The sequence below is a fragment of the Vombatus ursinus genome, unplaced genomic scaffold, assembly GCF_900497805.2.
Source record: "Vombatus ursinus unplaced genomic scaffold, bare-nosed wombat genome assembly UNPS02014932.1, whole genome shotgun sequence".
Classification (NCBI taxonomy): Eukaryota; Metazoa; Chordata; class Mammalia; order Diprotodontia; family Vombatidae; genus Vombatus; species Vombatus ursinus.
Genome location: NW_020954710.1, coordinates 11,328,677 through 11,348,274, shown reverse-complemented (window position 1 = coordinate 11,348,274; position 19,598 = coordinate 11,328,677). Strand labels below are relative to the sequence as shown.

General features: G+C 47.2%; 1 protein-coding gene across 2 annotated transcripts in view; it reads left to right on the top strand.

Annotated features, from left to right (window-relative positions):
• Window positions 1-7,101: 7,101 nt before the first annotated feature.
• The window catches only part of RNF207 (ring finger protein 207), a 17,192-nt gene continuing 4,695 nt past the window's right edge, over window positions 7,102-19,598 (top strand). Inside the window, exons 1-15 of one of the 2 annotated variants that reach the window (XM_027843926.1) lie at window positions 7,102-7,324; window positions 7,802-7,992; window positions 9,051-9,183; window positions 10,940-11,084; window positions 11,184-11,265; window positions 12,414-12,489; window positions 12,595-12,720; window positions 13,083-13,129; window positions 13,952-14,024; window positions 14,619-14,687; window positions 15,651-15,719; window positions 15,881-15,978; window positions 17,635-17,821; window positions 18,695-18,880; window positions 19,424-19,475. In XM_027843926.1, coding sequence (XP_027699727.1) covers window positions 7,802-7,992; window positions 9,051-9,183; window positions 10,940-11,084; window positions 11,184-11,265; window positions 12,414-12,489; window positions 12,595-12,720; window positions 13,083-13,129; window positions 13,952-14,024; window positions 14,619-14,687; window positions 15,651-15,719; window positions 15,881-15,978; window positions 17,635-17,821; window positions 18,695-18,880; window positions 19,424-19,475 — 1,534 coding nt within the window. In that variant the 5' untranslated portion in view covers window positions 7,102-7,324. Of the gene's footprint in view, window positions 7,993-9,050; window positions 9,184-10,939; window positions 11,085-11,183; window positions 11,266-12,413; window positions 12,490-12,594; window positions 12,721-13,082; window positions 13,130-13,951; window positions 14,025-14,618; window positions 14,688-15,650; window positions 15,720-15,880; window positions 15,979-17,634; window positions 17,822-18,694; window positions 18,881-19,423; window positions 19,476-19,598 lie in introns of both variants that reach the window. The other variant, XM_027843927.1, reaches the window with a different exon arrangement.

Below are 19,598 nucleotides of genomic sequence, written 5' to 3'. Positions count from 1 at the left end.
CTCTGTAAAATGGGGATAATAGGAGCTCCTACCTCACAAGGTTGCTGAGAGAATCAAATGAGATAACACAAGTGCTCTGCAAACCTTAAAGCTCTCCAGAAATCAATTGATCCATTTATGGATTTAATTAATCAATTTCTTAAGCTCCTATTATGCACCAGGGCAGCTAGGTGGTGACATGGATAGAGTTCGGGGTCTGGACTCAGGAAGATTCATCTTCCAGAGTTCAAATTTAGCTGTGTGACCCTGGGCACGTCACTTCACCCTGTTTGCCTCAGTTTCCTCAACTGTAAAATGAGTTAGAGAAGGAAATGGCAAACCACTCCTGTGTCTTTGCCAAGAATACCTCAAATGGAGTCTCTAAGAGTCAGAAACAACTGAGCCACAATATTATGTGCCAGGCTCAGTGCTAGGTGCTGAGGATACAAAAAGAGGCAAAAATGGGACCTCCCCTCCCTAACAATGGGCAAATGAATAGGCACAAATAAGCCTGAGGAAGAGTAAAGAGAGATAGCGGGAGGAGCAGCTGGGGAAGACGAGGAAGGGGCTCCTACAGAAGGGGGTGCTTGAGCTGAAACTTGAGAGAACCTGGGATGTCTAGAGGAAGAGGTGAGAAGAGAGAGCCTTCCAGGAACGAGGAACTGACTGCCAGAGCAAAGCAAGGGATGGAATGTCTTGTGGAAGGAACACTAGATGGGCCTGTATTGCTGGACCACAGAATTCCTGGAGGGGAGTCAAGTGTGAGAAAGGGGCCAGGTTGTGAGAGCCTTGTGAATTCCTTGACCACCACCAACCCAAAGGCTTAGTTAGTCTCACACACTTCCTAGCTGTGTGACTCTGGGTAAGTCACTTAATTAACCCTCTATCTGCCTCAGTTTCCTCAACTGTTAAATGGGAATAATAACAGCACTTATCTCACAGGGTTGACTTAAGGCTCAAATGAGATAATATTTGTAAAGCTCTTTGCCTGACACATAGTAGGCACTTAATAAATGTCTGTGCTTTTCCCCTTTCCCCCTCCAGCTCAAGCTTTTCCTACTACCAGAAGCCATTACAGATTTCTGCTCTTTGTTGGTCTCCTGCCCAAGCTTAAATTATTTTGTGTTTACTTAGCAGATATTTTGTATTTCCTTATCTCTTAGCATGAATCCCCTGAGTAGAATGCAATTTCCTTGAGAGAGAAGGAACCATTTAATTTTTGTCTTTGTATCATCATTGCCTAGCACACGGTAGGCACTTAATAAATGCTTTTTAAATTGAATTTAACAACCTTGGAGTCAGAAGGACCTGAGTTCAAATTTGAGCTCTTGACCTCAGACACTTGACACTTACTAGCTGTGTGACCCTGGGCAAGTCACTTAACCCCCGATTGCCTCACTAAAAAATAAAAAAAATGTTTAAAAAATCGAATTGAAATGAACACCTCCAGGAATAGTTGGCTAAAGACTTCTTAAAAAGTCATAGGATTGTAGATTTGGAGACCATGGAGTTCAACCCCTATCATTTTATGGACGTGGAAAATGGGGCCCAAAATAGTTATGTTTTCCAGGGTCACAGAGCTGTTGTTCATTCGTTTCAGTTGTGTCTGTTTGTGACCCCATTTGGGGTTTTCTTGGCAAAGATACTGGAGTGGTTTGCAATTTCTTTCTCTAGCTCATTTTACAGATGAGTAAAGGGTAGGATTTGAATCCAAGTCTTGGCTCAGGCCAGGATGATATCCACTAGGCGAACTAGGCCCGGATGCCTCTTACTCAATTCATGGATGACCTACATTCAAGGCCCACCTTGCCACTCTCTATCCTGCAGACCAATAAGAAGTTGGATCAGGCGAACTTCCAAATTGCCTTGCAACTCAAAGATTCTAGCAGCCATGACATCTTTCACTTGGGATATTAGACTCTTTATACATAACACATCAAGTTTCCTGAGAAATCTGTGAATCAGAAGAACAATATACTCAATGACCATGATAATATAAACAAAAATAACCCTAAAATGAAGCCTAATGCAGAAATGACTGATCTCATCCCAGGAAAAGAAGCAACTTAGATGACTCAGTGGATAGAGCACTGGGCCTGGAGCTCAAATTCAGCTTCAGACACTTACTAGTTGTGTGACCCTGGGCAAGTCACTTAAGCCCTGTTTGCCTTAATCCACTAGAGAAAGAAATGGCAAACCAATCCAAAGTATCTTTGCCAAGAAAATCCCCATAGACAGTATGGTCCACAAGGCAATAAAGAGTCATACACAACTAAACAATTGAAAACAACATTCCTAGAGAAAAGATAAGAAAATGCACTGGAATGTTTTCAGTAGAAAAGTGAGTCAGACAGGCGTGGAGGGTCGGTTGCACACAAGGTCTCTGAGTCAGTAGGCTTTACGCAACTGTTTTTCTTGGTTATGAAGAAAGGCTCATTGGCATTGGGAGTAGAAGAGGAAGTATGATTATGGTGGAAGGACTAAGGACTTATGGAAGGAAGGACTTATAATTAAGAAGGATAGAAATGACTATGGTGTTAAAATAAAGCCACCAACAAAATTTCTTATTTTTCAAAAAGGAGTTATTAAACTATGTTTAATAGAGGTAAGATGGAGGTGGGGGTGGGGGTCTTCACCCAGGAGGTTCTGGAATGAAATCAATCCATTGACATTGGAAAGAGATTTATCAGGACAACTTCTCAGCCTGGCTAAATACCCACATCAGATGCCAGCCAGATCTCTAGGCCAGGGGAATCTTGCCAGGCAAGTCAGAGAGGATGGGCTCCCAGAATGCACTGAATCATAGCTTCCAGTGTTATTTCATCATCATCATGGCTGTGTATTCAGCAATCAGCAATAGCAGCAGACAGAAGAGCCCTGTTGATTGATAAATGGGAATGTGCCTGATAGATCTTCCTTAATTATGTTGGTTTCTGGAGGAAGAGGCAAATTTATGTTCCCAAGCTCCAACGTGCAGCAGAGGTCACAAGCTAACAGGTGATCAACCTTCATGTGGCCCAGTGGGTGAAAATACTTGTGGGGCAGCAAGCCTGAGGACAGAAATAACCTTTCATTCATTCAGCAATCATTAAGTGCCTACTGTGTACATCACTGTCTACTTCTGTGTCAGTTAATCAACAAGTTAATGTGCCAGGCACTATGCTATGTTTGGCATACAAATACAAAAGCAAATCATGCCCTGCCTTCAAGTGGCTTACATTTAAATGTGAAGATAACATGTATATGTAGATACACATAGACACACAGACACACACACAGACACACACACACACACACACACACACACACACACACACGACGCATACAATGTAAACACAAGTTGACATGAGAAAGAAAGACATTAATAACTGGGGAGACCAGGAAAGTTTTTTCTGTAAAAGGTGAGCTAATAGCAATACAATGAATGATCCAAGACAGTTCTGGAGGACTTATGATGAAAAATGCCATCCACCTCCAGAGACAGAACTGACAGAATCTGAATGCAGATTGAAGCAGACTTTTTTTTTTAACTTTATTTATCTTGGTTTGTTTTAGTTTGGGTTTTGGGGTTTTTGGGGGTTTTTTTTTTTTGGTCTGTGATTTCTTTCAAAACACAGCTAATGTGGAAATATGTTTTGCATGACTACACATATATAATCTATATCAATTTGCTTGCCTTCTCAAGGAGGGAGAGAGGAAAAGAATTTGGAACTCAAAATGTAAAAAAAAAAGTTGAAAATTGTTTTTACATGTAATTGGAAAAAATAAAATATGAAACATTAGAAAACAAAAGAGGGTCTAAGTCTTAAAGGAAAACAAGAATTCTAAGAAGAAGGAAAGAGGGATCATGTACATTCCAGATATGAGACTTAGCCCAACCTATTCTGTACCAATTAATTCTCAAGGATGCTTTCCACGCTTTTTAAGGAAAAGGAGCCTAGCCTGGGTGTGATAGATTGTGCTCCTAAGATGAGTGGCCAGACTTACAATTTAGAAAAGTCACTTTGATCAATGAGTAAAGGATAAATTGGAGTAGGAAGATACTAGAGGCAGGAAGACCAATTAAGAGGCTGTCAAAATAATCCAGCCCAGGGCTCATGAAGGCCTGCCCCAGGAGGGTGGTGTTTGTGCAAATAGACAAAAGGGGACATAGAGGAGAAATGTTTCAGAGGGGGAAATGGCGAGATTTGCAACTGTCTGGACGTGGGTTTTTTTTTTAATTCATTTTAAACAAATACAAAATGAGAAAAGAAAAAGCATTTCCATGTACACAGCAGAACATAAGAGAGGATTCAACATAAAACAATAAATTTCCGTTTCAAACTGTTTCCTTTTTAAAACCTATGTAATAAATATTACACATTATTTTCAAAGCTACCTAGCTTTTCTATGCTTCCTTCTGAGATTTCTTTTGTTCTGTGCACTTTTTAAATTTTTTTTCTCCACCACTCCTTCCCCACCCTGCTCTAGAGAAGGCTACAATTAAATGTGAATATATACATATACATACATATCTATAAACATTCATATATACATATACACACATACATATATGTAAAAACCATACCATGCCTATTTCTATTTGTCATCTCTTTCTCTGGAGGTAGATAACATCTTCCTTCATAGGTCCAGGTCTTTCCATGTTTTTTTCCTAAACCAATCAGCTCATCATTTCTTATGGCACAGGAGTATTCCATCACAATCATGCACCCCAACTTGTTTAGTCCTTCCCCTATTGAATGGCATCTATCATTTTAGCCAGTCTGATAGATTGTAAGATAACTGTCTGGACATGTGAAGTGAGTAAGATTGAGGACTCTTGGATGATTTTGAGGCTGTGAGCTTAAGTGTGTGGAAGTCTCCTAGAATAATAGGGACTATTGGACGAGAGATGTGTTTAGGGGGAAAGATAATTTTTGAGTTTTGTTGTAGACATGTAAAGTTTAAGATGCCTTCTGGACATGAGGTTTGAAACGTCCAATAGGAAATTGGTGATTCGGGACTGGAGCTCAGGGGAGAGACTAGTCATTGGCATAGAGATGGTCGTTGAATTCATGGGAGAGAATTAGGTCACCAAGTGAGACAGTGTAGAGAGAAAAGAGGAAAAGGCCCAGAACAAAGCCCTGAGGGTAAACCTATGGTTAGTGGTGTCACTTTGATGAAGAGCTAGCAAAGGACACTGGGGAAGAGCAAGCCGGAGGGGAACCAGGAGACAGAAATGTCACAAAAACACCAAAAGAAGGGCATATCTGAGGAGGAGGAGATGGTCAGTGGTCATTAAACACAACAGAGGCCACCGATGTTTATTGAGAAAAGGCCATTAGATTGAGCAATTAGATCACTGGTAACTTTGGAAGAAGCAGTTTCATTTGGATAATGGTGTGGGAATACAGAGAATTTAGAAGTGAGTGAGCAGAAATAGAGGCACCTAATGGAGATGACCTTCTCAAGGATTTTAGCTGAGGAGAGGAGTCATAGAAGATGATACCAGCAGCCATGGTAGGATTTAATGACCATTTTTAAGGATGAGGGAGACAAGCTATAGGCACCAGAGAAGGAACTAGTATATAGGGAGAGATTAAAAATTTGAGATATGGGGAGATGAGATGGGGGCGATCTGCTGGGACTGATAGGAGGTGCTGGGATCAATGGTAGATGTAGAGGGATTCACTGGCTAACAGAAAGGCCACCTCTTCAACAGAAGAGAGTGGGGGGGGGTGATGTCTGGGGGATGTGAGATAATGAGAGGGGTAGAAGAGGGAGCTTACATGGAATGGCCTAGTTTTTGGTGATATAGAAGGTGAGAACCTCAGCTGAGAAAGTGAGGGAGGTGTGCTGTGGAAGACTTGAGGGAAGAAGAAAAAGTCTGAAACATTCAGGGAAAGAGTTCCACAGAGATTCAATTAGGGAAGAGTAAGAAGTATCATCGTACTTCGGTGAGAGACCAGTTAAGATTAGAAAATATAAACTCTGGCAAAGTCCTGCTAATTCAGTTCACTAAGTATTTGTTAAGGTTCTGCAATGATTCAAACACTGAGCTAGTTGCTAACAATATAAACGCAAAAAAAGCAATCATTCCCTGCCCTCAAGCTCACATTCTACAGTAAGGCAATCTCATGCTATATACAATACACATATAGATAAGGAAATACCAGGCATATATGAAGAAAATACAAAGTACTTTTGTAGGTGGTAGCAGAGGGACCCCTAATAACTCGGTTGGTCAGAAATAGCCTTGTATGGTTGGTTACCCTTGAGCTAAGCTTTAGGTAATAAAGAGGCTAGAATGTTAGTCTTAGAATAAGGAATACCTAAATTCAAACCCAGCTTCAGACACTTAACAGTTTAATCCTGGGCAAGTTACTTAACTACTGCCTGCTTCATATTCGTCATCTGTAAAATGGGGATAATAATAGTACATCTCCTGTGGTTATTGTGAGAATAAAATGAGATGTTTGTAAACATTTCACAAACCTTGAAGTACTATATATAAATGCTAGCTAAGCCCCGAAGGGAACTAGTGATCCAAGAGAAGGAGATGAGGAGAGTTTTCTAGGCATGGTGGCCAGCCTGTGTAAAGGCCTGGAGGAAGAGATGCAATGCATTTGAAGTGGAATGAGACAGGTTTGTTTGCCAAGCTGGAAGGGTTCCAAGTATGGGCTTGAGGAGGAGGGGTAGCTAAAGGAAGGGCTTTGCAGACAGAGTTATTGGGAACAAGTCTTTGTTCCCTGCAGAATGGAGCATACAAGTGACCCAGAGAACCACAGCTAACCGGAGATCGTGGTAGGAAGGAGAGAGGTAGGAAAGAAGGTTTGGAATTTCTCAGGAAGGGAGAAGGGGTTGGATTGATAAGGGAAGACTGAGGCTGGGTCAAACAATCTAGGGGCCCCAGCCCGACCAAAAAGGGAAAAGAGGATCACTCCCACTACACAGTACCAGAGATGGTACCTCTGTCCTCAATGTGCCCTAGAGCTCCCCAAAGGCCTCCACCTTCCTTGGGTCTATTCTCCCTGGCCAGAAGAGTTCCAGAGTCATCCCCCCCCCCCACCTCCTGGCAGCCCCACCCTGCCTCAGGAATGGGCATTCTGCTTTCCAGCCCAGCCCCTGGCCATGCAGTGGAAGGCCTGATGCCCGCCCCTCCTCCTGCCATCGGGAGAGGTCAGAAACCGACCAATTCATCTCCCCCGAGTTGGGGTAGCCTCTGTCGTCTGCAAGAAACCGATGCCCCACTCTGAGGCTCAGAGAACCTCCTCTGGAAGCCTCTCCCAGCCTGACCAGAGCCTTTCCCAACAATTGAGTAACTTCGCAGAGGTGGGAAAGTGCCTTGGGAACATCTGTGGAGAAGGTAGGAGAGGAGGGGCAGCTTGCCCACCTCCTCACTCCCCGCCCCTGCCCCAAATGTTTAGGGGAATCGGACCCAAAGGGGCATGATGAACAAGTATCTTCTCATTTACGCACAAATTCAACTCCATTCATGACCTCTCGTGGGCCGTAGGCGCCAGGAGTCTCTCCCCAATTCTCCAGCTCTGCCGGGGCTCCAGCGGTGTCCACGGTCCAGACGGAAGGCAGCCAGTAGGGGAGAGTTGTGTTTGCCCAGGGCACTGGGGTCGCCAGAGCTAAGGCTGACGCTCTCCTAACCCTCAGCGCTAAGCCGCAGTGATTACAGGTTGCCTTCTGGCCCTTCGATGTTACGCCCACCATCCTTATGACCCCAGGCAGTTGTCCTCTGAAGCAGAGGTCAACGCACAGGGGGCAGACTTGACTCAGTCTCTCCCCTGTACCTCCTCCTCTCCCAACCAATCCACCTCCCAATTCCCAGCAGATGTCGGGTGAAATCTTCTCTCCTCTGGAGAGCCTCGCTGCCCTGGACGCCTCCAATGGCCACCCCCTCGTCTGCTTCCTCTGTCATGAGCAGTATGAGCACCCGTGCCTGCTAGACTGTTACCACAACTTCTGTGCCAGCTGCCTGCGGGGCCGGGCCGTCGATGGCCGTCTAGCCTGCCCGCTTTGTGGGTGAGGAGTGTGTCCTCGGGTGGGACGGCGGCCTGGGCCAAAGCCAGACGCAACCCGAGTCTCTTTGCGCTACCAGGAATTCGAGAAAAAATGAGCCTGAGAGCAGGGCTTCTTAGCCAGGGACAAGTCTGCAGGAAGGGAATTCCATGGCTAGAGCACAGGAGTGGCGAGCCAACTGGGCGCAACGTTGGGGGCAGCCCTGGTTCGTGGCTGCAGCTGCCAGGGCGTCTCTGTCGATGTCTACCTAGCAATCTCCAATCCTTTCCCGAAATTGCCCCTTACCCCCGAGGATACCCCAGTGGCGATCGAAGCTCCCAAAACGGGGGTGAGGGGAGGTGCCCAGGAAGGCGAGGCGTTTCTGCTCCGGGAGGCGTCTGCGCACGGTGTCTTCGCTTAGCCGCAGCTGTCCCTACTTCTACCTTTCACACCCGGCCTCCAGTGCGGTGGCTGCAGAGGGGGGAGGGGGCGAAGAGGGGGCGAAGAGGGGGCGCCTGCCCTGGAATGTGATCCCCGCGGGAGGGCCCCAGAGAGGATAGCTACGCACCGCCACACCCTGCCATGACTGCGAGCGCTTAAACACCTAAGTTTAAGTCATCACCGAAATCCGATTTCTTGACTTCACCTCCCGCTCTACACCACTGATTTCCTGGACCCTAAAGTCTTGTGTCCAAACAACCCAAATTTTCCCTGAGCACTTCGGTTAGGTGAATATTGAAATCTCCCTGACCAGATTAAAGTACTTGTACAAGGGAAGAGAAGGCACTTGTGTAAGAAGGGGAGCGAGAGAGAAGACAGGCTTTTTTACGCTTTGAGATCGCGAATTCCTGAAGTCCCACATGAGAACGCATTCTGCCAGACCGAGTGGATGCGATAAAGTGGGGAGTGGAACGGAAGCTATTTATAGCGAACACAAGAGGCAGGTGACCGACCATTTCCCCGGGTGCCTCTCAACTATTTTTAGGTCCTAGTGAATAAGTGTGGTAGGAGAGAAGTGAGGGCTCGGGCCAGGGAGGGGGCCCCCGGCCGGGGTTTGCCTCCAGCTTCTCCCATGCCTGCAGCCACCCGTCCATGGTGAAGGGAGCCAATGGGCTGCCGCCTGTGGACCGGCTCCTGCAATTCCTGGTGGATGGCTCCTCTGACTGCGAAGAGGCTGTGCGCTGTGCCAACTGCGACCTGGAATGCCCGAGCCAGGCAAGGAGGAGAGAGGGTTGGGGTGGGGGGGAGACATCCAAGGAGAAGCTGTGGCTTGGGGTGCAGATCTCGTTTAGCGTAAAGAAATAATACCTTACCTTTAATAATTCAGTCAATTAACACTTACCAAGTGCCCATGGGCCACGTGCCAGGCACTGTGCAAAGAAATGGCGATAATAATAACAATTAAGGTAAAAGACCAGGGGTGCGACCCGCTCTCAAGGAGCTCACAATCTAACACTAATATATAGTGCTATATTAATAGTTTTAGATAGCACTTTAAGGTTTGCAAAGTACTTTACACATATCTAATCCGACCATCTCAACGACTCTGGGAGACAGGATCATTTATTTAGGGTTACAACAGACTTTAGGGATTATTTAGTCCCTTCATTTTACACGTGAGAAAACTGAAGCCAATAGCAAGTGACTTGTCTCAATCATTCAATTAGTAAGGAGAAGGGGGGGGGATGGAATTTGAACCCATGTCCTTGCTTCCAAATCCAGCATTCCTTCCACTGAACCAGGTTGCCGGGCTTAACCTCCTGTCCTTCAACACTCGCTAGCGATGAGTCACTGAACTCCCACCCTCCTCCCCAGCTCCTTTCCCCAAGACCAACCATACTTTCCCCAGGGCTCAGACCAGAGTGAGTTGACCTAGTGCTGTGATGGAAAGAACTTTGGGGTGGGAACCAAGCCTTGATGCTTACTTGATGGTTGATGTGACCCTGGGCAAGTTACATAACTTCTCTTTATCTGTATAATAGAGGAAATAATACTTTCAGCCCCTACTTCATTGGAATGTTGTGATGAAAATGCCTGGAGAGTCTTTGAAGAGCTATGGAAATATGAGCAGTTATTAGTGGCCCGGGGGGAGGGGGTTAGGATTAGAATCAGAAGACCTCAGTTCAAGTTTCATCTTTACTACTTACTAGTCTGTGAGTTTAAGCACATTATATTTTTTTTAGTCTTGCTTTTTTTTAACATTTTTTTTCTTTTTCTTTTTCTTTTTTTAGGCAATTGGAGTTAAGTAAGCACATTATTTTACCTCTACACTAGGCTTCAGTCTTCTCATCTGCAAAATGGAACTCTCTAAATGGGTTCTATCCAGCTCTAAATCCTTCAGTCCCCTTGGAGGTCTAAGACAATCTATCCCTCAAAAACATTGTGATACCAAGACCTCTAAAAGTCTGTACAGTTATCCCCTCCACATGTGGTAGGGGATGTTAGGGGCACAGGGCCCCCATGATCTGAAAAATCCACATACAACTTTTTGGCCCTCCCTTTGTGCCAAAAAGAAATCATTTTTTTCCTTTTTTTTTTAATGAGGTGTTTACATTACCTTATTGTAAAATTTGGGTTAAGTATTTGGTCATAGGCTCTGTGTCATCTGCTGGCCCTAGCATGTCATCTACAGCTTCTGAAAAACTCCTCCAAAATTCCCATTTCTTACACCATCTGGCAATTTATGGAAACCTCAATAGGAAAAGTCAAGATGTGGAAGGGTTAACTAATTAGTGTTTGTTGAATGAATGAATGACCTCTACAACAAGGCTGTCTCTCCGGCCAGTTTCCAGGATTCACGTCCCAGCTGTTTCCTCCCTAGCCTGGATAAATGCAGACATACACCCTAAATTACAGCCCATTTTCCTGGGTGAAGTCCTCCTCTTAACTTGGATTGGGGCCACCAGCTAAGCCAGCCTGGCCCACATTCAATCTATCTATCCCACACTTTTCTCTTCCTTCTCCTCCCTAGGATGCAGAGACCACCTACTTCTGCAACACCTGTGGTCAGCCACTCTGTGCCCACTGCCGGGAGGAGACTCACAAGGCCAAGATGTTCTCACGCCACGATGTTGTGGCCCTGGGCAAACGTACCAAGGACACTCACAAGAAGTGTTGTGAGTGTCCAGACCTTGTCTCCAAATGAAACAAAGAAGTATTGAACACCCTGTTATCGATGCCAGCCCCCAGCCAATGAACTTGTCTCCCTATTATAGCTTTGCATGGAGAGCCTTACATTATGTTCTCTACTGACAAGAAGTCTATGCTCTGCATTCGATGCTTCCGGGACATGCAGGGGTATGTGGGCCCTTCCCTCCTCTCTCTCTCCCCTTTTCTCTTCTCTCCTTTTCCTCCTTTCTTTCCCTCCCTTCCTTGTTCCCCTCTCCTCCTCCTTCCTTCCATCCCTCTCTCCCTTCATCCCTCATCTTCTTCTTTCCTTCCCTGGCCTCCTGCCCTTCATCTTTCCCTTTTTTCCATTTTTCCTTTCTATCTTCATTCTCTCCTCCCTTCCCTCTTCCCATCCTCCAACTAACATTGATTGAGAACCTTCTGTTTGTAAAGCACCATGCTGGACTCTAGGGAAGAAACCTTGTCCCTGTTCTCATGGACCTGACAGTCTACTAAGACCACACAAGTGATAAGCAACATTTCTTAAGTACTATGTGAGGTACGGGATGGGAGATCCTGACTATCACTGCATTGGAGAGATCAGGAAGAATTTCTTGGAGGAGGTGGAGTTTGGGTTGGGCCTTAAAGGAGAGGGGAGCAAACCTGGCAAAGACTTGAGTGGTGAGAAATTCCAAGCAGAGAAAAGAATGTGGTGGAGGCTGGATAATGTTGGGTTCTTAGAGAGAAGAGGTGGAAGAGTCCAGTCCAGTTTAACTGGAGAATAGATTGGAGGTAAATAAAGAAAGGTAAGACTGGAAAAGACAATTGGATCCCACTCCATTGTCGATTTCAATTCAATAACCACTTATATATTAAGAAATGGTGTATTGGAGTCAAGAGGACCTGAGTTCAAATCCATCCTCAGACACTTACTAGCTATGTGACCCTTAGCCCGTCACTTAAGTGCGAGTGACAATCCGTAAGGCTACATGTAGCAAAGAAGGTACACAGGTCAATGGAACACTAAACAGTCTCTACCTCGGAGGATTTTCCATTCTACTGGAGGACCTTGAATTGATCAGCCTGTGGTTTTGACCCATCTTTGCACTTGAGGCCAGACCCCAGGGTTATTTGGCTAGGGTTGAGCTTTAGCCCTTCCCTGGTATGGGTTGGAGGAGAGAAAAAATCTAGTCTGATAGCCACACAAACTGAATATCAGTTAAGTCCTTCAGTAGAGCCCAAGGCCTGGGAACCAGGATATCAGGAGAACAAGGGAGAGATTTGTAGACCCTATGAAGGGAAGTGTGGGAGTTCCCTGAGGCAGGCCATCTTTGCAGGGAAAGCCGGGCACACTGTATTGACATAGAGACAGCCTACGTGCAGGGCTGTGAGAAGCTGGACCAGACTGTCATGGTGAGTAGTTAGCACTGGCTTCTGGGGATTGGGGGAAAGTAAGATGAGGAGGGATCAGTCACCACAGACCTGCCCAGCCTGCTGAACAGCTCCCTTCCTCCCAAGGCTGTGAAGGCTTTGCAGACTTCCACTCGAGAGGCAATCACCCTGCTGCAGACCATGGTGGAGGACGTGAGGCGCAGTGCAGCCGAGGAGGAGAGTGCCATCCATACCCTCTTCAGCAGCATGCAGGTAAGTTCCCCCTCCCATCCGAGGGCCAGACAACATCAATTGTGGCTCTTTCTGAGGGCCCACTGGAGTATGATGGTGGCTATGAGCATTAAGAGCCTAGAATTCTCAGAGCTGGAAAGAATCTCAAATGGACATTTGGCCCAACCCATACCTGAGCTCCTTCTACAATATCTACTTGATGTATTTGATGATGGGAATTATCTACTCTCTCAAAGACAACCCAGTCTGCTCTTTGTGAATAATAGTTGCAGACTCCCAACCTCCCATCCAAAGGCAAGCTTCTCCTCTACTTCTCCTCTACCCCTATCCCAACCCTCTACCCCCACCCAAATTCAGATTGCTGTGTTATTGGTTTCTTGTAGGAGAAGCTGACGGAGAGGAAGGCATTGTTACTGAAGGCAGTGCGGAGGTTGGTAGGGCCAAGAATAAGAACAATTCACACTGATTCATTTAAATGTTGAAAAAGCACTTGCCTCACACAATCCTGTGAGGTAAGTAGTGGGAGTGTTCTTGCCCCTGTTTTACAGGTGAGGATACTGAGGCCCAGAAAAATGAAGTGACTTGCCCAGGGTCACACACCAGAGTTGGGACTCAAACCCAGGTCTTTCACCCCAAGTTCACTGCTTCCACCCCACCAAGACTTCCCTAGCACCCTCCCTAGACATTGCAGTCTCCTTGGTTGAGCACCCAGTGTTTGTCACTGTCTTCAAGAAAACTCTTGTGACTGGGTATCTTCACCAGAAGGGAAAGGGCCATTTTCTAAAATGCATAGATGTGTGACACTGCCAGTTATCACTCCCATATCCCAGGCCCATGGGATTAGCCCAGATCGTAAATCACAAACCTTCTTTTTTTGCACTGTGGAGGGGTTTAGGGACCCAGAGAGTGAATCCTCAGAGTTCTTAAGTGAATTCAGCGTAAGTGAAGGAATCTAGGTGGTGCAGTGAGTAACATTGTGCCTCGAGCTAGGAAGACCTGAGTTCAAATTCACTTACTAGCTATGTGACCCTGAGCAGTCACTTAACCTATGTCTGCCTCAGTTTCCTCAACTGTAAAATGAGGATCATAACAGTACCTGCTTTGCAGGTTGTTGTGATGATCAAATGAGATATTTATAAAGTGTTTAGCACAGTGTTTGGCACATAGAATGCTTATTCCCTTCTCTTCCCCCTTCCTCATGCTGACCCCTGATTCCAGGGTGCTCATTGACCTACCTCTCCTGCCTCCTCAGCCAGTATGAAGAGAAAGACAAGGCCTTCAAGGATCAGCTCTCCCAGCTGGTATCCCTGCTGCCCACACTGCAGGTAAAGAGCCAGAGTCAGCTTCCTTATGACCAGAAGGGAGTACAGCCAAGGAACTAGCAGGTGGCTGGGAGGTTGTTTTGGGATATCTGGGCAACAGATCGCTTCCCTTTTCCCTCACTCAGAATTTGCATGCCACCTGAATTTCCTTCAACATTCAACAAATGTTTATGAAATGAGGAAAGGGAAGGGAATAAGCATTTATATAGCACCAGCTATGTTCCAGGCACTGTGGTAAGCATTTTCCAAATATTATCTCATCTGATCCTCACAGCCCTGCAAAGGAGGTACAGTTATTATTCCCATTTTACAGTTGAGAAAACTGAGGTCTCATGTTCTGAGCCCTGACCTAAACTGGGAAAGGTAAAGAGTTTAAATGAGACCAGACCCTTGCCCCCTTGGAGCTTAGCTTGCAGGAGGGGAACATGAGTCATACACAAATAAAAACAATATGCAATTTTTTTGTTGTTTGGGCCTGTGAGCTTGCATAGAGAATTCCCTCTTCCAAGGAGTTTGGCATCATTCCTTGGGAATCATCCTTTCCATTCAGACTCCCACTGTGGATGATCAGTTGTGGGCACTACCTTGTCCCCATAGGTCCACCTGGTCACCTGCTCAGCTTTCCTCAGCTCAGCCAACAAGGCAGAATTCCTGGACCTGGGATATGTGAGTCACCTCGCGGAGGGATCCTCAGGAATGAAATGGTATTTACATCTAGGTCAGGACTTGGCAACTTTTCTGAACCGCCTTGCTGAGTCCTGTCCAGGACTTTTCTGAGGATGGAAGTGGGGGGGGGGAACTGTTCAAAACATCTCCCCACACTTTTCACCGGGTGCACAATCATTTAGGTTGACTGACCTTTTCCACTGAATTCAAGAAAAAAAAAATCTAAGAAATACGTACTCGGAACCAGGTGCTGGGGAAACGAAGACAGAACTGAAAGCAGTCCCTTCCCTCCAGGATCTTTAAAACCCAAATGGCAGCCTTGGGGGCTCAGAGACATCATTCCCGTTACAGTGATTGATTTTGATTAAAAAACTAGATTTCTTTCCTAAAAACAGCTCCTCTGAGGGGATGAGGATTTAGGGTTTGGGGGCTGGGAAGAGAGAAGAGACTCCAATGGTAGGATAATGGGGAGCTTTGGGTAGATGGAGGACCACATGGGAGTACTGAGCTCCTTGGGAACGGGAAAAGAGAGTGGGCGGTAAGGGATTGGGGACAAACTCCCTTGGGTGACAGAAAAGTCTTTAGTGCAGACCTGTCTGCCTTAGCAGTATCTGCTGCCCCTGGCACCTCAGGGCAAGGCTACTCCAAGAATATGGTAGGTTGACCGGACGGGACCTTTCCAGGTTTCCTTGCACTCCCTAAGAGCTGGATTGAGTGCGGGGGGGGGGGGGCAGGGCTGAGTGGTTGCCACCTGGAGGAAAATAGCATAAACTAACCTGGGCGTCTCCCACCCCTCTTTGTACTCATTTCCGCCTTTCCTGACTGCAGGAGGCCAGCCAGCTTCCCACTAGCTAGGAAATGACCGGGAGGGTGGGGAAAGGGGTAGGGTGGGGCGGAATAGAGGGTCCCCTGAGGCTGTAGGTCCCAGGGTCCTGAAAACGTCCCCTATCCCGGCTGCCACAGGAACTGATGGACCGGTTACAGGGCATCGTCACTCGGCCCCACCGCCTACAGCCGGCGCAGAGCAGTAAGGTGCAGATCAGGGAGCCTGGGGGTGGGGAGGAAAAGTCTGGATGTAGGCGCCAGGGACCTGGGGGGAGGGGCACAGAGCCAGGAGGTTCCCAGTTTGGGGCCTTCCAGACTCCAATGCTCGGCTCCTAACCGCCCCCCCCTCCCCTGCTATGGCCCCACAGATCACCAGCGACCACCGCGCTGAGTTCTCCCGCTGCCTGGAGCCGCTGCTGCTGCTAGGTGCGCGGAGGGCGCCGGCGACTGGGGCTGCAGCCACCATGTGAGGAGTGTGGGCAGGGCGTGTCCCCTTCCCTGTCCCCATAGACCTCAGCCCTCAACCCAGCCCAGGGGTCACAGCCAGCCCATGCTGGCTCAGAGCACTGGAGCCCTGGGTTAGGGGATGGGGGCCGTTCCACTGACACGTGGTGGAGACCAGTGGACACGGTCTCTGTGGGAGTCCAAGCCAGCGCTTCCTGAAACCGCCCAAATGTGGAGAGGGGACACCTTCCTCAACGGGAGGGGTCGTGTGTCGCTCAGCCTGGTCCCTTCCTTCCCCCGAAGCGATGAGCAGAGGTCGAAGTCCAGAAAGGAAAGAGGCTAGGAACCTGGAGGGCCCTGGGGTGGCTAGCTCTCCTGGTCACTCCAGGCCCTATTTTTAGTCCTGTTCTACCTGGCTATATATAGACTTCTTTGATACCGGTATCCGGGGCAGGTGGGGAGAAGAGGGAGGAAGGAGGAAGGGTTCGCTAGCAGGGGCCTGCTCATGAAGCTTTTAGCTTTTCCATGGGACGAGGTGCTGAGGTGAAGGAAGCATCATCCGCCTTCGGACTGGTATTGCAGAACCGGCCTAGTCGGAGTTGCCTCTTGGAGGCTCCAGGACAGAAGCTATAGGATTGGGAGGGCGCCTGGGGTGGGGCATGGGGACGGGAGGAATGGCAGCTGGCTATTTGCAAAAGACACTGGCTGTGTAGGATCTTCTCTCTGCCCTCCCAAACACTGGCTGCATCTTTAAGGCAGGAAGAATGAAAACTTCTTAAGAATCATGGGAATGGGGCAGCTAGGTAGCTCAGCGGATAGAGCACCGGCCCTAGAGTCAGGAGGTCCAGAGTTCAAATCCGGCCTCACTAACTATGTGACTCTGGGCAAGTCACTTAACCCCAAATGCTTCACCCCCCCCAAAAAAAATATTAGAAGGTACAGGAATAAAGTGATATTTCTTTATTAAAAAAAAAGAATCATGGGAACCCTAAAAGGCTTGGGAGGCAGGACTCAAATGGTTTAGGGGAGTTCAGGACAAGGTTGGCTCAGGGGGCTAAGCAGGCCCAGGCAAGAGGAAGGAAGCTGAGGGAGAGGCTGGTGGATGGATGGCCAATAGCTGATTTTTGGGCTCCCCCAATATCCTTGATTCAGTCCCCAGGAAGGGGAGCAAGGTCTCCAGCTCAGGGTGTTGTCACCTCAAGGGTAGATGAGGAGCTCCACTCCCCACATTCTATTTACCTGAGTTGGAGGAGGACCAGTCTACACAGCATGAGGCTCTGTTCCAACAATGGGTTTGTGCCCTGCACACGCCATACATCTAGACAGAACACTTTTTTGCCTGAAAAATGATAGCTGGGTATGGACGGAATAAAGTGGGACTTGAGAAAAGCAGCAGGCCTTAAATCCACCTTCCACATAACCACCGTATGAGCACTCACACTCCCTGGATCCTGTTTAGAGCATCGGTAGTGACTCACTGGGCCGGGCTGAGCTGGGGACAATGTGCAAAAGTGTCCTTAATAAATGGCTTGCACTGATAAACTTTCTCCCAAGCCTCCCGGATAAAGGTTCAACTGATACTGAACTGAGCAGCTGGGGTTGGGGGTGGAGCATGTAGTTAATCCATCTCCAATCCTACCCCCCAACCCATCCATGCTGCCACGACTTCTCTCCACAGGCTTTCTGGGTGTTCGACTACCAAGGCCCTGCTTAGTTCTGGTTGCCCATCCCCAGGTGGAAAGATGTCTGGGTCACCTATCCACAAGCCCACGCTGCACCGATCTATCAGCACCAGGGTGCTGCTGGCTGAGGGAAGCGACACCCCCTTCACAGAGCACTGCCGCCATTACGAGGAGACATACAGGGTGAGGGCCTGGAAGGGAGGGATGCTGAGGGTCAGCTGAGCAGCCTGGCTTCTCCTCTTGTCTAGTAGAAGACGCCTCTCCCCTCCCGCATGACTAGGATCAAATCCTGCATATGAGGGTTCCTGAAAAGACAAAAACCTTTGCAATTTATCCAGAGAGCGTTCATGAAAATGTCCATCCAATTCCAGGCTACTCTCACGATGGGCCACTAGGTGGCGCCATAGTGCACAGAGTGCTAGCCCTGGAAGACTCAGCTTCCTGAGTTCTAGTCTGGTCTCAGACATTTGCTAGTGGGGTGGCCTTGGGCACTTAACCCTGTTTGCCTCAGTTTCCTCATCTGTAAAATGAGCTAGAGGAAGGAAATGGCAAACCACTCCAGTATCTTTGCCAAGAAAACCCTAAATGGGGTCATTAAGAGTCAGACATTACTGAAACGACTGAACAACAAAACTCTCTTGAATTGGGATTCCTGTCATTCACCAAATGCTGGTTTCTCTGCCATTGGGGGGTACCGGATTACAGCATCATTAGAAGGGGCAAAAACCCTGGTGACCACTAAAGCAGAAGGAGGAAAAATTTAGTTACTCTAGGACCGTGAAACCCTTTCTTAGAGCACCTCTAAGCACATTTACTTCTGTCTGGGTACTAAACACAACTCAGACCAAATGTAATTACCCAGGGAGCTAGATGGAATACTGGATAGAACACAGGGCCTGGAGTCAGGAAAGCCTGAATTCAAATCCCCACCTGCCTTGCAGTGTTGTTGACATAATATCTCTAAAGTGCTTAGCATAGCCTGGCAGGTAGCAGGCACTATATAAATGTTTATTCCCTTCCTACCCCACCCCCAAACCTGGGCTTCTTTGAACACAGACCCTGCAATCTGAGATCCAGAACCTGAAGGATCAAGTGCAAGAATTACATCGGGACCTCACCAAGCACCATTCCCTCATCAAGGCAGAAATTATGAGTGACATCCTGCAGAAATCCCTACAGGTGGACGAGCATATTGCTTCCAAGTATTCCTCGGTAGAAATGATGAGGCCTGTCTTTGAAGAGGTAAGAGGCCTCCAGGGGAAATATCCCCAACATCTCTTTTGTCTTCCACCAAAATATACACAGTGGGGGAGGCTGCAGCCAAAAAGGAATTGATCAATTATTTTATTTGCATGTGTGTGAAAAGCAAGTGGTCTTTACCACCTAGTAAAAGCAGATATCCCCTCAAACAGGGGGTGCTAGAGAGCACAGGGTGGATTAGTGACTCAGTGACCACTCCTACACCCAGACATGCTCCCCAGTGAATAGTTCACCAGCCAGGTTGCTCAGTAGATACAGCCTGGAGTCAGGAAGACCTGAGTTCATACATGGCCCCAAACACTAGCTACGTGACCCTCGGCAAGTGAGTCCCTTGTCCTTTTCCTGTCTCAGCATCCAACTCTGTAAAATGAGATAATAAAAGAACTTGCTTCCTAGGGTTGTTGTGACATATTTGTAAAGACCTTTGCAAAGCTTAAAGCACCATATAAATTCTACCTGTTGTTAACATGGCACAGTGCTTTGCTGGGCAGGTCAATCCAACAATTCTCTCACTTTTTCTTTCAGACATGGGAGGAAACCTATCAGAGAGTGGCAAATGAGCAAGAAATTTATGAAGGTACCCAAACAATTGTGCTGTCAAGTGAATTAACTGCCTTGCCTTACTCTAACAAATTTCCTGTATGAAAGAGGATATAGATAGATAGATAGATAGATAGATAGATAGATAGATAGATAGATA